Here is a 22,134-nt window from a genome sequence, read left to right as displayed (position 1 = left end):
GAGTTTTTGGATTGAGCAATGGTGATCATTTTTCTGAAAATTGGGAAGGGGAATATGTTGTGTTTTTATCTTTCTGGTTCTTTTTTCTTGTTCTTCTTTAAGTGTGGAGGAGTATCTTTATATAGGGGTTGAGGGGACTTAATATAAAGCGTGGAAAAATCCTAGTGGCCAAACGTGGCCGACACACTAAGATAATGGAATAAAAAGTAACGGCCTAAAATTGGCCAACGCTTTTACAAAGATTAGCTCAAATAATTAATGTCGGGTACACAGTTGGGCCCTATCGCACATGCATTATTTGCACTTCACAAAACTTTTACACAAAATAAGACGCGTGCTTATCAGTTTTTTCCTCATTGGAGGATAGTGATAAAGTAAGCCCGGAAGGACATTTTGAATGGTTAGCCATGCCGTTTGGACTAAAAACTGCCCCTCCAATATTTCAAAGAAAAATGGATACTATATTCGGTGACTATAAAAGGTTTGTCTTAGTATATGTAGATGATATCTTAATATTTAGTAATGATCTTAAAGAACACTTAGGACATCTACAGACAGTGTTTAGATTATTTGTGAAAAATGGATTAATAGTAAGTAAAAAGAAAATGAAATTATGTAAGAACCATATAAATTTTCTAGGAGTAACATTAGGAGAAGGTAAAATTAAATTACAACAACATATAACAACAAAAGTATTAGATATGCCGGATAAATTAGACAATACAAAAGATTTCTCATTTAAATTATTACGTCCCAAAAACTTTTCGCTCTGATACCAAACAAATACAGAAAAAACAGAAAAACAGAAAATACAGTAAACAAATACAGAAAAAAATAGAAAATACAGAAAATTGGTTCTAAATACAGAAAATACAGTATGTTTTAGATAACAAAAATCACAGAACTAATACAGCGGAATAACAGAAATCGGCAAATACAGCAGAATTGCAGAAATTCTGAGCTTTTGATGTCAACAAGGTCTTGAGCTTTTGAAAGCTCTCCTCACAATCACAAGAACACAGGAAGTTCACAATTTGTCGAGTCAGTCTAGTCAAAGGGGATGAAATGGTAGAGAAGCTCTGAACAAATCATCCATAATAGCCCACAAGTCCGGCGAAACTCCGGATCTCAGTAACTGATATAGGTCTGGTCCAACCCCTCACTACCTCAATCTTGGTTGGATCTACCCGAATACCCTCCTTGGACGCCACATGTCCCAAACATGCCACAAAATCAAGCCAAAACTCATTCTTTGAGAACTTGACATAAAGTTTCTCTTCCCTCAATCTCTGGAGTACAATCCTCAAATACCAATCGTGATCTTCCTTAGTATTGGAGTACACCAAGATGTTGTGAATGAACACTATCACAAAGGAATCCTGATAAGATCGGAACATCGCGTTCATCAACTCCATGAACGCTGCAGGGGAATTAGTCAAACCAAAATACATCTCAAGAAACTCATAGTTCCCATAACGAGTCTTGAATGCTATCTTAGGGATATCTGATGCCCTAATCTTTAGATGGTGATAACTAGATCACAAATCAATCTTGGAGAACAAAGGTTCACCCTGAAGATGATCAAACAAATCATTAATACGAGGAAGAGGATACTTGTTCGTCACTGTCACTTTGTTCAACTGTCGATACACACCATCATGGATCCATCATACATCCTAAAAACAACAGATGAGCATTCCATGGAGAAACGCTAAGGCGAATAAACCCCTTACTCAAAAAAACCTGTAACTGATCCTTCAATTCATTCAACTTAGCTAAAGACATATGATAAAGAGGAATAAAGATGGGCTTAGTGCTTGACTCTAAGTCAATATCAAAATTAATACCCCTATCCGGAGGAACACCTTGAAAATCAATAGGAAACACATCTAAAAACTCTCGAACCACATACACAAAATCCATGGGAAATGGCTCAACACTAGTATCTCGAATGAAAACCAAGTAGGACAAACACCCTCTATCAACCAATCTTTGAGCTTTAATGAAGGAGATAACTTTGATAGGGTAAGAACCACTAGCATCCATCCACTCAACTTTTGGGGCACCTGACATCGCTAAGTCACAACCTTAGCATAATAATCAGGAATCACATGATGCAGAGAGAGCCAATCCATATCCAAGATGATATCAAATTCTACTATCCCAAAAATCAAGTCTACCTAAGAATCATACCTGGCCAAAGAAACAAGACAGGATTGATACACTCGATCCACCACTAAATATTCACCTACTGGTGTAGAAACATGAATAGGCACATGCATGCAATCAGACTACATATCAAACCTAGCAGCAAAATAGGTAGACACATATGAGAAAGTAGATCCCGGATCAAACAATACAGACGAGGTCGATGGAAAACTGGGACGATACGTGTGACCACAACATCAAAAATCTTTGTCATAGGCCTCCATAAGAAAAGCATAACACCGGCCCTCATAGCCACATATAGTCTGAGTAGAACCTCTACCTCTACCCTGCGGAGCTAGAGTATCCCTACTAGTAGTCCTGCCACCTCTACCAGTTTGAACTCTGCCTCGATCCATGGCCGGAGGTGTTGCATCCCTAGCTGGAGAAGTTGAATAAGAATGCCAAGGTTTTGAATGAGTCTGAAGAGGACATTGTCGCATCATGTGACCTGGATCCCCACAGGTATAACAAGATCTCGACACAGATAAGTGCTATTGCGAACCAGACAAACTACCATGGCCACTTCGGCCAGAACCATATGACCTCGAGCTAACTGCGCACTCTCAGCCGCTTGCATAAAAGTAGGAACCGGTCCACAACGCTGAAAAGAACTATTACCTCTATGTGAACTTTTGCCTCCAAATGAGGCCTCGAAAAATTGACCGGAAGAATGGGCCATCTTGGGATCCCCAAACTTCTCTAAAATTATTAACTCTGCTCCTTAGCGGTGCTCACAATGGACTGGAAGGAAGCCCCCTCACTAGCTACCCTGAACACATAGGATCCGACGGAGAAAGTTAACCCTCTCACAAACCCGTGAACTCTCTCTAATTGAGATGAACTCTAATTTTAGAAATTGAAAAACAACTAAAAAAAGAATAAGATAAGACATAGGAAGAATATTCAGTCGTTATTGCACCCACACAAGTTGGTGCTGGTATCAATCATACCCAACTTGGGAAAGAGCCGCTCAAATGAAGCACGTGACAATGACTTAGTGAGTATGTTAGCATGCAACATGTAAGTGTTTGACTTCATCAATATCTTTGTTTTGCACCTGATCCCGCACAAAATGAAAGTCTATGGCACCATGCCTCATCCGACTATAAAAAACAGAATTGGCACAAATATATGTACAATTTTGGTACATAATTTTTATACGTTTTTAAGTGGAAAAACATAACATTACCTTATTTTTGAGGAGTATTCATCGAATGCAAGCATGATGAGTACACTAGTATTAATCTTCGAAACTGCTTGTTTTTGATTACTTATTAGATTGCGTGTGAGTAGTTAGTTAGTTCTCCACTAGGAAATATCTGGCGGTAGGTCAGGATAGTGACAGATACTATTTAGATTTTTCAATCAATTTATATAAGCTTACATATGTGAATATTCTTTCTCATTATTTTAAAAGAACACGGTTACATATAATCTATGAATCAATGTACAAAAGTGTTAATTGTCTCTCATACTGTCTAAAAGACTTCAAGCCTGAATTGTATACTATACTCATCAGGAAGAGTCACAACCACTCCCGATTTGGATTTGTGGTATTAATTTGAGAAAATCATTTGGTTTTTAATTAACCTAGAGCAATTGGTTTACCTGTATCACACAAATGTCCATCACTTAAGTAGAGTCGAGTTTAAACTCTTTCGATAAACTTTTCATAGCCGTAGTCAGACTAAAGTACCCTTGTAGAAAAATCCACTTCTGAGATGAAGAGAATCCCAAAATATATATGCTCTTTTCAGGATTGAAGTCCTTTGCTCTAACCAGCTGAGCTGCCTCTAAGTTACACTATTTACGAATATTCCTTGGCATTCGGCGATTGGTAGTATAGAGGAAGACTCAAACAAATCAACAGTTACACTATGTGGTACATGTAAACAACAAGTAAATATTTCAAAGTATCTAATCATTTATCCCCACTTGGGAAGGTAAGTACTAACCACTATCCATTGTTAAACATTTTTCCCCATCAACTACAAAAAAGTATACTCATAGAATCAATTTTGATAATGACAACATGAAATATTTGTCAAATTAAACAACGCAAGTTGGACTGTTTTTTGAAAGAAACTAAATTGAGAGAACAATAGAGTTCTTAATTAAGATAATAGTTATTTGATATGAATCACATGAAGTAACAAAAATAAAGGTATAAAAGAAACTTACTATTTCATTTTGATTTAAATATCAAATCAAATCATTTGTGTTGTATTTTTAAATTTATAAACCAAATCAAACTAATAAAACTCGAATTTTTCAACCTCAAATTTTTTGATTTTTTTTTGGGTTTTTTCCGGTAAAACTTTTTTGCATAACTTAAAAGTATGATATGCATGTGTAAATAAAACCAAATTTTACATGTTTCATCCATTGCAAACTCTTTAGTACTGACCACTTAGCTATCAGATTATAAGTAGTGATGATTCAATAGTAAATGTCCTTATAAATTTTGGATAAGATTAAAAAAATTGGGAAGAAAAAGTAGAATCTCCTCCTTCCCAGTAGAATATGTTTTTGACAAAGATTGGGATAAAATTTACATGATATAGGGTTCGATTTGTTTTATTTTCTTTTAAAAATTAACTAACAATAAAATAATAATTAAATATTAAATATATGAAAATTCAAAGAACATATTTTGTATTTTTTTTTCTCTTTCCTTGCAAATCAAAAAATACAAATATTATCAGTAAAATCTTTAAATTTTCTTACAACAATGTTTTAAAAATTCGTTATACAACTATATACAAAGTTTTGATTTTTTTATGATAAGGTTTAAAAATTGTCCTTTCTTGATTTATCAAATTGAACAAGTAATTAGGGACAACTAAAAAAAGAAATGTAGACAAGTAATTAGGGACAACTAAAAAAAGAAATGTAGACAAGTAATTAGGGACAAAGAAAATAGTATATAAGACTATACAAAATTATAAGAGGTGTTTATATACTCATATACAATACTAACTATACAATATTATTTATATACTCATACACAATACTATACACTACTATAAAAAAATTTGACTTCGTCTTCTTCCTTGAATTCAAACATTAGAACAATCCAAAACAACTCAAAAGTTATACCAAATCATCCTAAATTTCAGATTCATAGGGTAATTAATGGTAGGAAAGTCGCCACAATATTGCCTTTAGCTGCAATTAGGGGTGTCAAATAAATGGGTTGAGTTGAAATTGGAGATATTAAAGTGGGTTGAAATAGAAATTGGGTTCAGTCCTGACCCGCCCAAGTTTACTTTGGGCACAAATGAGCTTAAAAATAGGTTGGGTCTTGACCCCCCCAATTTGACCCGCATAATGTCAATAATTTTAATATATTGTTATTTAAGTTTTATAGCCACAATTTGAATTTCAACTTAAGAAAAATTAAAAAAAGAAGTTACAAATGGATAGATAAATTCTAAAAGATATAAAATAGATAGTAATTCATACTTTCAATACACAAATATTCATTACATCAATGCAAATAAAGAGTCATAAAACGGGTTGAAATTGGAGATTAAATTTGGCCCAATCGAGGATTCTCTTTAAAGGGGTTAAAGCTTGATTGGGTTAAGGTTGAACCAAATTTAAATTATTTTGAGCCCAACCCTCAAAATTATGAACGGATTACCTATATTTGGGCTCATTTTTGACACCCTTAGCTGCAACTCAGCAGTCGTAAAGAAAACTCGGTGGTTGATAATCTTCTATGTCGAAGATGAACGGTCACCACAATATGTTGCCACGAATAACGTTTAGTTCGGCGATATTTTTAATTTCAATTTTGATATTTTGTGGTATGATTGTTCGGTAACCATAGTTTGTGTGACTTCAACTTACATATATTGAGATAATAAAAAATATAACTTTAATTTTTTTTAAAACATCTCCATCATATTAGACTAAAACTATCTTTGTTAAATAACTTCATAAAAAATTATTTCAATAACCATCTAAAATCTAACTTGGCATATGTAGCTCCATGAGATCTAAAATACTTTTCAAATGACTTATTCCACTTCTCAAATTGTAGTGAAAATGGCTTCTGGATCACTTTGCAAAAGAAATAGTAGGAGCATATGTATTCTAACTTCTAATTCCAACTTCCAATTCAACTCTGGAGATAGATATTATTTTAGTAAATTGGTGATATATGCCATATTCGATGGCTCAAATATAATATGTAATCAAACTTTTGCAAAAGATTTATTTATTTCATCTGTCAAAAGTTTGGTTTATTTATGTCATTTTTATTTGAAAAAAAGTTCATCCATGTCATTATTTTAACTAAAAATAATTTCCGTTGCAAAATATTTTTTTACACGTGGTCAATTATGATTCGGCCACATCACTAATTAAATTATTTTTTAAAAGAAGAAATACTCAATTTTTTCATCGAACTTTGTCAAAAGGCTTATTTATGTTATCTGTTAAAAGTTTGGCTCATTTATGCCATTTAAGTTGACAAATAATGAGAGAAAATGACATAAATAGTCCCTTAATTATAGGAGTAGGTCTAAAATGGTCCCTTAACTATACACTTAATGGATTTAGTCCTTTAACTATTCAAAAACTTATCATTTTTGGTCCCTTAACTACACACTTACCGGTTTTAGTCTCTTAACTATAAACTTACCAATTTTAGTCCTTTAAGTATTCAAAAACTTATCAGGTTTGATCTTTGTCCATTTTCTTAATACAAATAGATTAGGTTTATATTAACGGAATCCATGCCTCGGGAAATTAAATCTTTTAGCAATTTTTTATATTGTTTCTCTCTCCGTTACTTTTTCTTCAAATTAACCTTGTGCGAAGAACCTTAACCTCAATGATTTAAAATAAAATTCAGGAGAAAAAAAAATATAAGTCATAATTTTATTCAGCAGATGATAAAATGAAGCATGTTATTGCTACTAATGACTTGAATATGCTAAAATTTATTATAGAAAAAATAAATATTACCCGTTAAATCCAAAGTTTGTACTCCAACGACTTCATTGATTTAATTTTTCAGAAATTGAAATTTATAAAATGGTAGATTTGTAATTTTTTAAATAGATCAATTTTATTATTCTATTCATTTTATTTTACGTAAAGAAATTAGAGTAAATAAAATAAAATCCGCACATATTAGCATATTCAAGTGCGGATTCAAGTCATTAACAACAATTATATGCGTAATTTTATCCTCCATTGAATAAAATTAGGATTTATATCTTCTTTCCTCATTAATTTTATTTTGAATCATTGACGTTATTGTTCTTTTCATAAGAATAGTTTGAAGAAAAAAGGGTGGGGATAGAGAAACAACTTAAAAAATGGGTTAAAGATTTAATTTCACGAAGATTTTCGTTAATATAAACTTAAGCTATTTGTATTTAAAAAATAGACAAAAACCAAACCTGATAAATTTTTGAATACTTAAAGGACTAAAATCGGTAAGTTTATAGTTAAGAGACTAAAATTGATAAGTTTATAGTTAAAAGACCAAAGCTGATAAGTTTTTGAATAGTTAAAAGACTAAATCAGTTACGTGTATAGTTAAGGGACAATTTTAGACCTACTCCTATAGTTAAGAGACTATTTATGTCATTTTCTCTAAATAATGACATGATTGAGCCTTTTCTCAAATGGAAGCCAAACTTTTAACGGTGGCATAAATGAGATTTTTATCAAAGTCCAATGACAAATTTGAGTTTTTCCTTTAGATATAATATATATATATATATGAATTCTACATATTACTATAGAATACTGTAATAAATACCAAATTTTTTAAAAACGTATACCAAATATCACAATATACATTTTCCAATATAAAAAATATTTAATTTCAATATGATATTCCGTATATACTATACCATACTATGCCCACCTAAATCGAAGTATAGTTGAAAAAAAAGGAAGGAATATTATACATATAGTAGAGGCATGTCAAATAATAAAAAAAAGAAATACTACAAGAGAAGGTTTGAAAGAAGACAAAAAGAGGTCCAAGAGCCTTATCGCCATGGTTTATGTTTATGTGACCTTCTCTAACCATTACACCAACCAAGAAAATTACAGCCCCTATCAATCATGAGCTCATTCACCAACAACAAACATAAAACACCAATCTTGAAAAAACCCAAAAAGCAAACCCTACCCTAAACCCCCCTTTTCCCTGTTTTTGTGTTCTTCTGTGTGTTTTTATATTGGGGGACTTAAAGAAATACTCTATTGTTTTTGTCACCATGGACTCAAAGATTTATGGTGTTCCACTTTCTACAACACAAGGGAGCCCACCTGCAAATGTCCCTCTTTTCACTTCAACAGGTATTAGAGCTCCTATTACTATTGATGATTCTGACTTTGAATACTCTATCTCTGCTAATGGACAAAAAAATAGTAGTAGTAGTTATTATGGTAGTGACTCTGAAGGTTTTGTTAGTGGTGAGGAGGATGAGTTTGAAACTGCTTCTGAAAGGTTATTTCTGTCTGACCCAGATGAGCAAAATCTTGAAAAAACTCATTTTGGTAATCAATTTGTTGTTTCTAGACCATTTGTGAAAAACCCAGATGAAGAAATTGTTGAAAGAGGTAGTAGTGTGGGGGATTATGATGATTCTAGGTCTTCTTTAACTGACCCGTATGCAGAAGATGAATATAGGGATAGACCTTTTGTTGTAGATAGGGGAATTGATGAAGGACATGGTGAATTTAGTGATAGTCCTTTTGTTGTGGATGAGCTAGCTACAGGGGCATCGATGGATGGGTCTGATAAAGAGGGAACTAGAGTTGTTGATAGTGCAATTCGAGGCATTCCAATTGCACAGTTGTCCTGGGATAGTGAAGATGATGAGTACTTGAGTACTGGTGTTCTAGAAGACAATGATGTTTCAGGTGTCTTTAGAATTCCGAATGCAGTGGTGTTGGATAGGTTAGATAGTGCTCCAAAAGTTAGAATCTCAGATGTTTCGGATTATGAATCAGAGTCTGAGAATGCGATACAATCTGGGATGGAAGAGGACTTGATCTTTACAAAAAATGTTGAGATGGTTTTGGGTTCCGACAGTAAAGAAGAGGATAAAGTTGAAGTTGACACTGTTCAGAATTTCATAACGGAGGGAGGTGCGGCCAATGATACTTTAGAAGGAGGAAAAGATTTGTATCAGGTTGCAAGTAAAGAATCTACTTTGTTGGGACAAGAGTTGGACAATGATGAAGAGCTTTTCGCAGAAGAAAGCCAAATTCTTGATAGTAGTGTAGAGGCAAAAAGTGCAGATTCGTCTCGTGATGTTAAGCCTTCTGATACTGCTTACTCCATCCCAAGGGAAGAAAATAGAGTATCAAAATTTAGAGCTGATGAATTGAACTCTGGAAACATCATCTTACTTACTGGAGCTTCTGGGGACAGTCAGAAATCAGAAAGTAAGGAGGATGGGGTTTATCAAGGAAGTGATTGTCAGGATATTGCCACTAGAACTGAAACCGAATCTTATCATGAACCCATCAAGGATAGTGAAGCTGAGAGCTTGGAGTGCACTGATATTTCAGTACCATCAACAGCTGAAGAACAAGTATATTCTTCATCAGATGTAACTTTGTCCTCCAGAGCTGAAGATGATCTACCTAAGTTATCAGATAAAGCACAACACAGGGAGGCTTGTTTAAATCCAGACTTAGAAGCCAACTGCAATGACATTGATACAGTCAAATTGTTCAAAAATGAAGAAGTTCCATTCTTACATGAAAATGATGAAAGTTTGATCTTTGATGGATCCTGTGGTATGAAACTTATCATTGATCAGTTGGACCAACAAATAGCCACTGCCGACTACGATGGAGAGGTTTCTGAGGGTCATTTACCAAAGGTTGATGGTGAGTTAGTGACTGACTCAGATGAAGAGGTAGATACAAACGAAGAAAGTGAAGAGAGTGAGATGTTTGATGCAGAAGCACTAGCTGCGTTGTTGAGGGCTGCTACCGGTGTTGGGCCTGAAGGTAGAAATGTTTCAATTCCGTCAGCTGATGGTACACGGGTTTTTTCTCTGGAGCGTCCGGGTAACTTGGGATCCACATTTCACTCGTCTAGACCTGGTCAGCCAACCAGTGCAGATAAGTTTCCCCTATCTGAGAATAAGACTGAAGGTATATCAGAAGGGATATTGAGTGAAGAAGAAAAGAAGAAGCTTGAGAAATTACAACAGTTAAGAGTAAAATTCTTGCGGCTCATCCACAAACTAAACCGGTCTCCTGAAGATTCCATAGCTGCACAGGTCTTATACCGGTTAGTTCGCGCTGCAGGGAAGTCAGCCTCTCAAGTATCAAGCCTTGACTCTGCCCAGAAGTTAGCTATGGAGTTAGAAGCAGAGGATACAGACAGTTCGAATTTTTCTCTGACTATCCTGGTTATTGGTAAAACAGGAGTTGGTAAGAGTGCAACAATAAACTCTATCTTTGGTGAAGCCAAATCAATGGTTGATGCATTTGTACCTGCGACTACCAATGTGAAGGAGATAATTGGACAACTGGATGGAGTTACATTGAACATCTTGGATACTCCTGGTTTCAGATCTTCCCTGACGGAGCAATCCATTAACCGAAGAACTTTGTTGTCCATAAAGAAATATATGAAGAAATACAGTCCTGATGTAGTCCTCTATGTCGACCGCATTGACACACAGTCTAGAGATCTTGGTGATCTATCATTATTGAAGTCCATCAGTAGTTATCTTGGTCCATCAATATGGCGTAATGCCATAGTTACCCTGACACATGCTGCTTCAAGTCCTCCAGATGGACCCTCGGGGTATCCTGTAAGCTATGAAATGTTTGTTGCTCAGTGCTCCCGTATCATTCAACAGTTAATTGACCACTCCATAGGTGATCCACACACGATGAATGCTGGGTTGATGAGTCGTCCGTTTGCTCTTGTTGAAAACCACCCAGTCAGTCCAAAGAATGACAAAGGAGAAATATTGCTTCCAAATGGAGAAAATTGGAGATCGCAGCTTCTGCTTCTGTGTTACTCAATAAAGATTTTAGCAGAAGTAGATTCCATCATGAAAGATCAAGATCTTCATGACCACAGAAAGCTTTTTGGCTTCCCCAAGCGTTCACTCCCTTTACCATACTTTTTATCTTCACTGTTACAATCAAATGTTCATCCTAAAGTCTCTAACAATCAAGTTGGTGAGGATATGGACTCAGACATTGAGCTGGCATATTCATCTGATTCCGAGCAAGAAGTTGATGATTACGATGACCTTCCACCTTTCAGACCTTTGAGGAAATCTCAAATTGCTAAGCTAAGCAAGGAGCAGAAGAGAGCATATTTTGACGAGTACGATTACCGTGTGAAGCTGCTTCAGAAGAAACAATGGAGGGAGGAGTTGAAAAGGCTTCGGGACATGAAGAAGAAAGGCAAGGCAGAGATAGGTGATTACATGGAAGAAGGTGCTGACCAGGAAACAGGGAGCCAGGCAGGAGTAGCAATCCCTTTACCTGACATGGTGCTCCCAAATTCTTTTGACGGGGACAACCCAACTTACAGATACCGGTATTTAGAACCTTCGTCTCAACTTCTTGCCAGGCCTGTTATGGACTCCCAGAGCTGGGACCACGATTGTGGATATGATGGTGTGAGCATTGAGGATCACCTCGCCATTGCTGGTCAGTTTCCTGCAGTAATAGTTCTTCAGCTCACAAAAGACAAGAAAGAGTTCAACATCCACTTGGATTCATCTGTTTCAGCAAAGACGGGGAAGAAAGGATCAAGTATGGTAGGGTTCGACATTCAAACTGTAGGAAAGCAACTTGCCTATATTTTGAAGGGAGAAACAAAAGTGAAAAATCTGAAAACGAATAAAACAGCTGCAGGGGTATCCATTACTTTCTTGGGCGACAATTTAGTGACAGGATTGAAATTGGAGGACCAATTTTCCATTGGTAAACAGTTAGTTGTGGTGGGAAGTACTGGCACCATCATGTCTCAGGGTAATGCAGCATATGGAGCCAACTTAGAGTTGCGTCTGAGAGAGAAAGATTACCCTGTTGGACAGGACCAAAGTTCACTCGGCCTTTCTTTGATGAAATGGAGAAATGATCTCATATGGGGATGCAATCTGCAATCTCAGTTCTCTGTTGGAAGGAATTCTAAGATTGCTGTTAGGGCCGGATTAAACAGCAAGAAAAGCGGGCAAATCACAGTTAAGACAAGCACTTCAGATCAACTACAGATTGCTATTTTAGGACTTCTGCCAATTGCTAGAGCAATAATGATGACCCTTTTTCCTCAGACAAGTGGAAAGAACTTAATGTAGTTGTTGTATCGTAGACAAATGCCAGTTGCACCTCCATTTTTTTAAAAAAAGTTTGTAGTGGTAGTTTTCTTGTATTTGTCCATTCAATCTCTGAAGTTCTCAATAGAATTTCTCCTTTCTAATCATGAGTTATACTTATGGTACATGCCATCAAAATGTTGTAGGATTTTGTGTTCTGATAAGGAGTTGTCTCGTCTGCGTTTGGAGGACCATATGTGATCAAAATGCTAACAACGAGGGCATATTTCTTCCACAGCTTAGATGGTGGATAAATATAAACAATTTTTCGAAGTACATGGATAAATTTGACCCTTTACATACACACAACAGTAATAATAAAAAATTCTCTACATCCAAATATTCTATCCATCACTTGCTACAGGTGATGGTGAAGTTGCTAAAAATTCTGAGTTGCGTAAGGCCAATTTTGTTGGACGGGGCAATGATGAACATGGGCGGCTAACAACTGATAAATATACCGATTTGCAAGCTGAAAAGTACAGCAATGTAGAAGATAATGAAGCTAGAAATTGGACTTTAGTTGCACATAAAAATTCAGCCGGTAGTCATATAGGTTCCCCGACTAGTCAAGGTAATTCTCCAGGTCGTGAAAAGGATGAGAAGGCCAATACATGGGCAGAACATGCTGAAGATGAAGAATATCAAAATGATGGTAGCAGAAGAGAAAGCTTACATGAGAATAGCTCACCAATTTTGGGCAGTAATCTCAACCATAATGCACCAATTTTTGTGCCCAAGAGTAGTGGAAAAATCACAAGTATGGTGAATACTCCAATTGGTATCCATCATCAGCATAAAGGGTGTGGTACCACGACAGTCAATAAGTCTGGAAAGCAATTGATGAATTCTACGGGGCAGCAGCTAGCTCAAGGGAATTTGGAACAACAAGAAAGTGTGATTGCAAAGAAGAATGAGTCAGGCGCCTTAGCTGCAGGACTTAGTCCAACTAACGCTTATGCTATTGATTTGGGTGAGGATTTTCTTAACGAGGATGAGGAAGATAATATATTAGACATATGCTTTGATAAAGTAGCTAGGGATGTAGATATATCACCTAGGGAACAAAGAAGCGGAAGCAACAAAAGTAAAATAGAAGACATATGGAAGACAACATAGTTGAGATGGTAAAATGACTAGGGAGTTTGTTCCAACGCACCTTCCGATGCGACTAGCAAAGCAGAATCATATGACAATGTCAATAGCTTCAATACAATCCAACAAATCTAAGAAGAAATGATGAACTATCAATTGTTGTTGGCATATTTGAAGAAGAAGACAAGAGAAAAATACTTCAGGTTACTTTAGATGGACAATCTATCTTTCAAATTATTTATACATTTATAAAAGAAAATTTGAGTTTGAAAACTCAACTTTCTTCTTGGCTAACATATTTTTGCATTTTCTAAGAATTCTCATTTGTAATATCATCCGAGAGTGTATTATAAAGTCTATGTTAATCATAAAATACCTAGTTCTCTCTAACTCTTATTTTTCTTCACGCTTGTTAATTAGTGGATGTTTGTTATTTCATTTGGATAGATAAGGTCAGACCAAGTCCCCCTTGCTTGTACTTATCCATGAGGGTTTTTTATTTTTTAAATAAATTGCCTCTAGACACTCTGTCTAGTGGTAGGTAAATGTATTGCGTGATGCACAAGATGATGGTGTATATATACACGTATTACTGAAACATGTTCCTCTGTATTACCTATTATCCACTTTTGGTTTGCACGTGGCTTTTAAAACCTATTTTACTCCACTGGAAATAGCAGTAGACTCTTTAAATGTTATATCTTTGCTAAATCACAGGAATCTAATATATTGATCCTTCCAGGAACTAAACAAGATCATTGTAGTGCCTCATTTGTTTGCATTGCCTAGCCTACGGGCAGACAGTTTATTAAACACTCCTTCCGCCTTTATGAGTTTATTAGATAATCCCATAAGGGAAAAAAGATCAAATCACACAACATGTTCCAAGAGTACCCCTAGATGTGACAAGTATGAATCGTGACTTATAACAACACATTTTGATTTCCAATCCAGGTAGGGAAGGGTAGAGGTCAGATTGCGACTAGAATTGAGTGTTACATGAGAGATTATAGTGTATCGACAAAAAAGAGGCAATGGAAAAATTTCAAGAAATGACTGAGATATCATGGAAGGATTTTATTGAAGGAATTCTACGAAATCTCTTCAAAGATTCTCACTCTTGCTCGCATAATTTATGTATCAAGTTTCTTTTAGCTAGACAAATCTGAAAATGGTGTGAAAGAATAGTCTTCAGCAGTTCCAATTTTCGCCACAAGGAAATGAATTGTCAAATAATAATGTGTAAATGTCAGAATAAGAACAAGACTAGACATCAAAATGTAAAAGCTAAGCACTACACCAAAAATATCTTTAGCAACAACTAATTAACGACAATAACTTAATTATCACTAAATATGTCCCTGAAGTCTCTAGCAACATCAAAATCCAACTATTGCTGGTAAAAACTTTAGTACTCTTTATTAATGTCATATTTATCGCCGCTTAAATTTGTTTTTTATTGTAGTTAACTCCCAAAAATCTACAGACTTGATAATTCTCAACCTTTTTCTTGTGAGTCCATCTAATATCGTCCCGACCCAAAAATACAAGTCATGATGACACCTATGTTCCCAACCAATAGGTAGACAAATTTACTATTAACTAGTTCAATTCAATATATAAAGTAGAAAAGTAAGTGACAAACAAAGTATCCCAAACACTAAGTCTTTTAAAATGAAATGCAGGACAACGGAAATACCACCCAAGATTGGTGTTATAAGTACAAGAGCTTCTACAATATGATAGAAGCCTGAAACTGGAATGACAAGTCTAAATGTAAGCAAATTTGTGTACACACACATACTAAATTATTCCATTATATATGACGTGTACGTTGTGGTTCTTAATTTCCTAATCCGGAAAATGGAAGGAGAAGCTCTGAGGAAACACATCAACTTTTTGATGATTTTGCTCTCCTCTCTGGAATCAATGGCTTTTTTCTGCTCAATGTACATCCTTTCCAAAGATGGAACGCAAGCAAACAATAGCTTTGTAAAAAACAATTCAGTCTTTGAGCACTCATAACAATTGATCACGACATACTTGAGGTTGTTGAGTCGTAGGTCCAAGCAAGTAATCGGTCTGTCAAGGTATTTCAAAACCGCTTCAGCATTGTCGCCAGAAGCACATACCTAATGGTATAAAACAAATATTGAATCAGTTAAAACTTCTCGTGCTTACATAAACATACCACATAAACCTATCTTACTAAGTGGATGCGTTCCATATCATGTTATATTCCAGGACAAAAAACTTAGAGAGGAGTGGAACCGGAATTCAAATTGGCAGTCACAACTATAAAGAAGTACACATATCAAGTTATGATCACTTTATAATTTTCCATTACTTACCGAAATCTGAAGTATGCTCAAATTGGGGCAACTCTTAATCAACTGTAGAGAGCAAGTAGTCTGATGCAGTTTACTCAAGTCTATTCCTAATGACAGCTTTTGCAAGCTCGCAAAAGGACTGCACTTAGAAATTGTGTCAGCCGTCAAAAGCTTCAGAGCAACAAAAATTAGAATAACATGAATACAAATCCTATAAGATATACAAGTATAATAACATGTCAAATGCTTACCTCAAGGCAACTTAAACCCATATGGAGAAACTCAAGTGTAGTTGCGACGCTTAACAGAAGCTTTTCCAAAGTTGATCTTTCATCCTGTTTTGGATTTGGATTGCAATCCAGTACTTTGTCTATTTCAAGTTGTAACTTTCTCAATCCTTTGCAGTTCATAAAGGGATTTAGATCGAGATAGGGACACCCATGTACAACCAAGTGTTCCAATTGTGATGAGACAATAATGTTCAGGTATTGAGTGCCACGACAGTCCACCAAGGCTAAATTGACTAGAAGGGGGCAATCGATAACATAAAACTCAGTGGTTGGTACAAAGGTTATCCTTTGCAGACGAAGGTTTATTAGATGATGGAAAGCAACAAAGGATTTTGGTGGTTTGAACAAACACTTGAAGAGTTCCAAATTTGTCAGGGTTGGACAATTAAGTACACAGGACGGCACTTTATAAGTGCGATTATCTGGCATGTAAAGGCATAACTCCTTGACACCTTTTCTAGTGACATAAACCAACCATCTATCAGTATGTGCATATAAAGACGAACGTACTGATTCTACAAGATGAAACTTCTCAATATCTCCAAGATGTTGTAAGAGAATTGTATTTACTCTTTCTCTGAAAATTTGTTGAGTTGTGCAATATATCCAAAAGGCCCTGTTCAACCACAGATTTGGAAGCCTGGCCCAAATGTATCTCCATTTTTTGGATAAAATACTGGTTTTTGCTGCGTCTTCAACAGGAAGAAGCTCTACGATACGATTCATAACATTTCCTGGCAGTTTACTGATCCTATCTTCTCTTTCCCCTCCACCAACAACTCTTTTAGCATCTGCGAGGAGAAAATGAATAATTTTATGGCATGTTTGGTTAAATGTATTGGAAAAATAATCACAGTACTAGAGAGTACATTCATTGCAAAAATTTAGTTATACATGGATAACATATTTAACATGACAACAATTTTCCTAAATGCATTCAAGTTTTTCATATATTGCCAAATAAAAGAAAATCTCATTGCATCCACCACAAGAGAACACATCTATATACAATAATGCCAAGACTTTTATGAAAAACCTTTATGCCCCGAGTCACATAAATATTATCTCAAACATGTACTACTTTTCTTTATAAACTAACACTTGTATAGTTATTATTTGTAAATCCTCTAACATTTGTAAGCATTTTCACACGAGTTACAAAACTAACACATAAGTTTTCCTGAATCAATTAAAATACAACATAAAAGAGATACAAAGGCATCAAATAGATATTATTTTACCATCATGGATCTCGATAAAAAGAAAGGTATCATTTTAATTAGAAACTATACCTTAATGTAATCGAAAGAACATCAATACCGGAAATTATTTCATGTTGGTGTCACCACTTGCCTAAATTGACTTCCATTAGTTGCAACTTTGGCCAAAGTATTTAATTTTTCCAAGACTTTATGTCGTTCATCATTTATGATTTTATTTCTCGCTTGATGTTCGTAGCACAAAAATGAAAACCTACAATTTTAATGTGAAACAAATTTGTAGACGTATATAACTCAATTGATTATTAGAGAATCATGCTGATAACGTATTATAAAATATGAGCAATATAGAATAAGAAATATAAACCAAAGATATGGAGGTAAAAAGTAGAGATCATTTTATTTAAATGGCTTCATATGTATCTTCCAAAAATCAAGAACTTCCTAGTTTATAGGATGATAAATCACCCAAAGATTACAAAAGTTAAGGTATATATATATATAAGATAACATTCATTGAATAGACATTCACCAAATGCATTGGATTCATATAACACCAAGCACATTTTCAACTATTATTTTTCTTTTACATTAATTTTCAAATACCCTTTTTCAACTCTAACTTTTGTTTTCTTTTCAAATATCATCAAATTCATCCCCAAAAGCCCAAAAGAGGAAGAAGAGAGGATGACATATACCTGGAGTCATGATGTTTGCAAAAGCTGTTTATATCCTTTTTTTGAATTTGATGAAATATAGCTCTCTCTCTTTCCTTTTCTTGACATACAAAAGGTAACAGATGAACTAATGTAGAGTGGATTTGTTTGATATTTTTGGTCCAACAATCTATATCTATATATAATATAAATCTAGACATATACAAGATGACGTGGCACTTTCCTATGACCAATATTATTATTTATCTTTTTTTTTTATCATCTTTTAACTTTTTTTCCTAATATGATGTCTAGAAAATTTGTTAAAAATAATTTAAATACTCCTTATGTATTCCATTCCTTATTATTAAGAATATAATTTATTTCCTTATTAAGAGTATAATTTTTTTTTCTTTTACACCCACGTCCTTTCTCAAGTTCAGATGAGTATCAATATAAAGCTAGAGCCTAGACATATACAAGGTGATGTGGCACATCTTTATAGCCAACATTGCTATTTATTATTTTGCTCATTTTCTTGACTTCTTTCCTTATATGATATCTAGAAAATCTATTTAAAACTTGTAATACACCTTATTATCAAGAATATAATTTATGTTCTTATTAAGAGTATCATTTACTCATTTCCTTATTAAGAATTTACTTTATTTCCTTTACACCCGCGATCTTTCTCCAATGAGTAATATCAATATAAGGGTAAATATATATATATATAGGACGATGTGACACCTCTTTATAACCATCATTGTTATTTATCTTTTTCTCACTTTTAAATTTCTTTTCCTTATATAATGTCTACAAAATTTGATAAAAAAATTAAATACACCCTATTTATTTTATTCCTTATTATTCAGAATATCGTTATTTCCTTATTAAGAGAATTAATTATTCATTTCCTTAATAAAAATATCATTTATTTCCCTTACACCCACGTCCTTTCGCCACTCCTAATGAGTCTCAATATTTAGAGTCTGTTTGACATTGTTGTTGGAAGGCCAATAACACTTCTTTTGGAAAATAAGATGTTTGACAAATCAATAAAACTACTTTTAAGTGGAAGCGGAACCAACTTCTCTTGTAATGTCCCATTTCTTATGATTTGGTTTTTAATTATGAAATGACCATTTTGCCCTTTCCTGTAGCGTTTTCATGCTTAGTTTGTATTTCAGGAATGATTGATGTGGTTCTCAATTCAATCAAGTGTGTTTTTGGTGATTTGACCCTCTTGAGTTGAGAATTCATGATAGGGTTGACCTCGGTCAACATTTTGAGTTACGAGCGTCGGGTGGGAATTTCATTAGTTACATCGCGTCAAAAACGTCGAGTTTGAGTTAGTAGGGTTGTCACGACCTGATCCTACACCTTGGACGTGGCCGACACTTGAGAACCATTGTTAGTCCCCAAGCGAACGCTCATCCTGGCTGGCTAAAAGCGGAAGACTAACTCAAGCATACAAAAGCTTAATTAAAACTGAAATAAATTCAATAAACTCGAATACTCAACCTTTTTAAAAGTTTGTACAATACTCAAAATGAAAGTAAATACAGAAACTCCTCAACTCTGTCTATCTATAAAGCCTCTACTATTATAGAAGGATATCGGGACAAGACCTACGACATCTCAAAACTATTAACTTTAAGATAAAGGTGAAGTCCTCTGGAGTATGAAAAGGCTCACCAAAGTTGATTGGAATATCACTTGACCTCAACGAAGCACCTGTTGATGATCCTAAATACATGTATCTGCATCATAAAATGATGCAGGCCAAATGACTCAGTACATGGAATGTACGAGCATGTAAGGGGAATTCTAAAGCATAAACAAAAGCTTGAACTGATGAAAAAGAAACACACTTACCTCTTCTCAACTCACTCAACTCAATGAAACAAAGTTCAACTCAATAATAAGAGACTCAACTCTGGATACCCAACTAAAGATAAAACAACAATAAAAGATGCAATATATGGAAAGCTTTTAAAAAAGTAGATAACAACTCAATAGATTGAAGAATACAATAAAAACTCAATTTGTATATAAAAATACAATATAACTTTGTGGGAGATTCTCTAATCGACAACCATCACTATGAGCTATGTGATGATACATCGTCTCTCCCACGCTGCCAGAACTGTCCTATACTTTGCCGGGGTATAGAACCTACTACTAAGTGGATCCACTAGTAATATGCTAAAAAACATTAAGGAATCATCTAAAAGTATGACCCTTTTTACCCACGTTGGCTATATGGTTTATGGAGACTTGAGTTATCTAAACTCGTCCCCATATCGATGCTCAATACTACTCCCAAAATGTAACTAGCTCATATGTTTAAAAACATAACTCTTTCTGTGGTTGGAGATTATTACTCAAAATCTTTCTCTTAAAAGAGATGGTACTAAAATTGCTCATGAAAACTCTTTTGAAAATTGGCGTTTCCACTCATCTTAAATGTGAAAACATTTACTCTTGAGAATACCTTAGTTCCTATATATCATTTTAAAGAAAATGAACTCAGCTCTACTCTTCCTCAAACTCATATGCTCAAGTCTTAAAATAAGTTTTAAAACAATTTATAAAAAAAGACTTCTTAAAATAGGGTTCATGCCGAATTATACACGCGAACAACTCAATTCAAGGTTTTCAATAACCATGCATAACACTCAATACTTGGAACTCAACAACTCCAGAACTCAAGGAGTCAATGGTACTACTCGTCTCCCAAAGTTTCACTTTACTACCTGACGCGTCGATGCCCTTTATTGCATGATTTGTTATACTTATGCCCCCGATTTACTCTTGTTAACTAGACGGCTTACTCCCTTGCCAATTTATTGTTTGGCTGGGTGGCCTTGATTTGTTATATTAACGCCCCTGGGTTTACTCTTGCTAGCTGGGTGGCTTATACCCCTGGGAGTTTCCTGTCTGCTGGAAGGCCCGTTTATGGGATTGCTTGTGGTTAAAGGTTAAGGATTGTCCTACTACTCACCCTGCATTCATATGAATCACCTGTCACCAGCATAGTTGTTTGTTGATTGTACCCTTCGGTTTATGGGCGTTGTTTGGGTTATGTTTGTTGTTGTACCTTGCGGGCTTATGGGGTCCGGTTAGGTTATTGTTTGACTATATTATGTTCTTGGTTATTGTTTTCTTGTTAGCTGATAGGTTTTGACTTCAGAATTGTGGATGTGGGTCCTCCTGGCCATGGATAGTTGACTTGGTATCTTAGTTACTTGCGAATAAGTTGTTGGCTTGCGTTCTAGGTACGTGTTGACTTGGCATCTTAGTTGCTTGTGAATATAAATTGTATGAGAATATCCTAAAGTGGTTTATACATGTTAAATTGTGTTAGGATTTGGATTTATATTATGATATTATTTAACTTGTCATAAGTTATAAGTATATTTTACGAGTTTGCAAATGCTCTAGAAGACATCGAAATACCTTAAAATTTAAATTGAAGTTGTTAAACTTTTTTTGTACGTCAATATGAGTTAGAAAATAAATATTTTCATATTGTTAAATCTAATAGTGGAAGGTATTTTATTAAGCATTTCTAAATTAGAAAATATACATAATTGAACAAGAACAAATTTAGAAAATATATAAATAAAATAAAAAACAATTACCTCAGAAACTATCATCAATTTAAATATTTACTAAAACATTTATCACAAAAGAATGACACGATAAAAACATTTTCAGTAATTTAGTAAAATGAATTTAACTAAAAAATATGCCATTTGTAATTACTATAGTTACGGATTGACAAAGATACAATGAACCAAAAAAGGAATTTAATTAATATTATGATTTGGGTCAAATCCTACCAAATAAGGAATCATCATAAATATATTTACATTTTTGTTATTTGAGTTAATTTTCATCAAATAATATGATGATTCTATCTCTATAAATACATCTTTAAAATAAAGACTCAACATCACATTTTTTTACATTCTCAAATCAAAAGTTTAGCC

General features: G+C 34.5%; 2 protein-coding genes across 2 annotated transcripts; one reads left to right on the top strand and one right to left on the bottom strand.

Annotated features, from left to right (window-relative positions):
• The first annotated feature begins 8,377 nt into the window (after nucleotides 1-8,377).
• Nucleotides 8,378-12,665, top strand: LOC125812216 (translocase of chloroplast 159, chloroplastic). The gene has a single exon (XM_049491739.1). The coding sequence runs from the start codon at nucleotides 8,457-8,459 to the stop codon at nucleotides 12,525-12,527; it is 4,071 nt and encodes a 1,356-aa protein (XP_049347696.1). The 5' UTR covers nucleotides 8,378-8,456; the 3' UTR covers nucleotides 12,528-12,665.
• A 2,783-nt stretch (nucleotides 12,666-15,448) lies between these two features.
• Nucleotides 15,449-18,188, bottom strand: LOC125812282 (putative F-box/LRR-repeat protein At5g02930). The gene is made up of 4 exons (XM_049491793.1): nucleotides 18,179-18,188; nucleotides 16,222-17,051; nucleotides 15,992-16,141; nucleotides 15,449-15,772 (listed from the first exon to the last, which is right to left on the bottom strand). The coding sequence occupies exons 1-4, from the start codon at nucleotides 18,186-18,188 to the stop codon at nucleotides 15,449-15,451; spliced, it is 1,314 nt and encodes a 437-aa protein (XP_049347750.1).
• Nucleotides 18,189-22,134: the final 3,946 nt, after the last annotated feature.

The sequence above is a fragment of the Solanum verrucosum genome, unplaced genomic scaffold (assembly GCF_900185275.1).
Source record: "Solanum verrucosum unplaced genomic scaffold, falcon-dt-bn FXZP01000115.1, whole genome shotgun sequence".
Classification (NCBI taxonomy): domain Eukaryota; kingdom Viridiplantae; phylum Streptophyta; class Magnoliopsida; order Solanales; family Solanaceae; genus Solanum; species Solanum verrucosum.
Note: the sequence above shows the minus strand (reverse complement) of the source record. Positions and strands in the feature narration are given on the sequence as shown.

Bases quoted from the DNA above. Each gene is read 5' to 3' on its own strand.
- LOC125812216 (XM_049491739.1), top strand. From the start codon at position 8,457: ATGGACTCAAAGATTTATGGTGTTCCACTTTCTACAACACAAGGGAGC.
- LOC125812282 (XM_049491793.1), bottom strand. The intron at 16,142-16,221 runs GTAAGCATTTGA...GTTGCTCTGAAG, and splicing joins TGGGTTTAAGTTGCCTTGAG to CTTTTGACGGCTGACACAAT. The intron at 15,773-15,991 runs GTAAGTAATGGA...TTATACCATTAG, and splicing joins TGAGCATACTTCAGATTTCG to GTATGTGCTTCTGGCGACAA.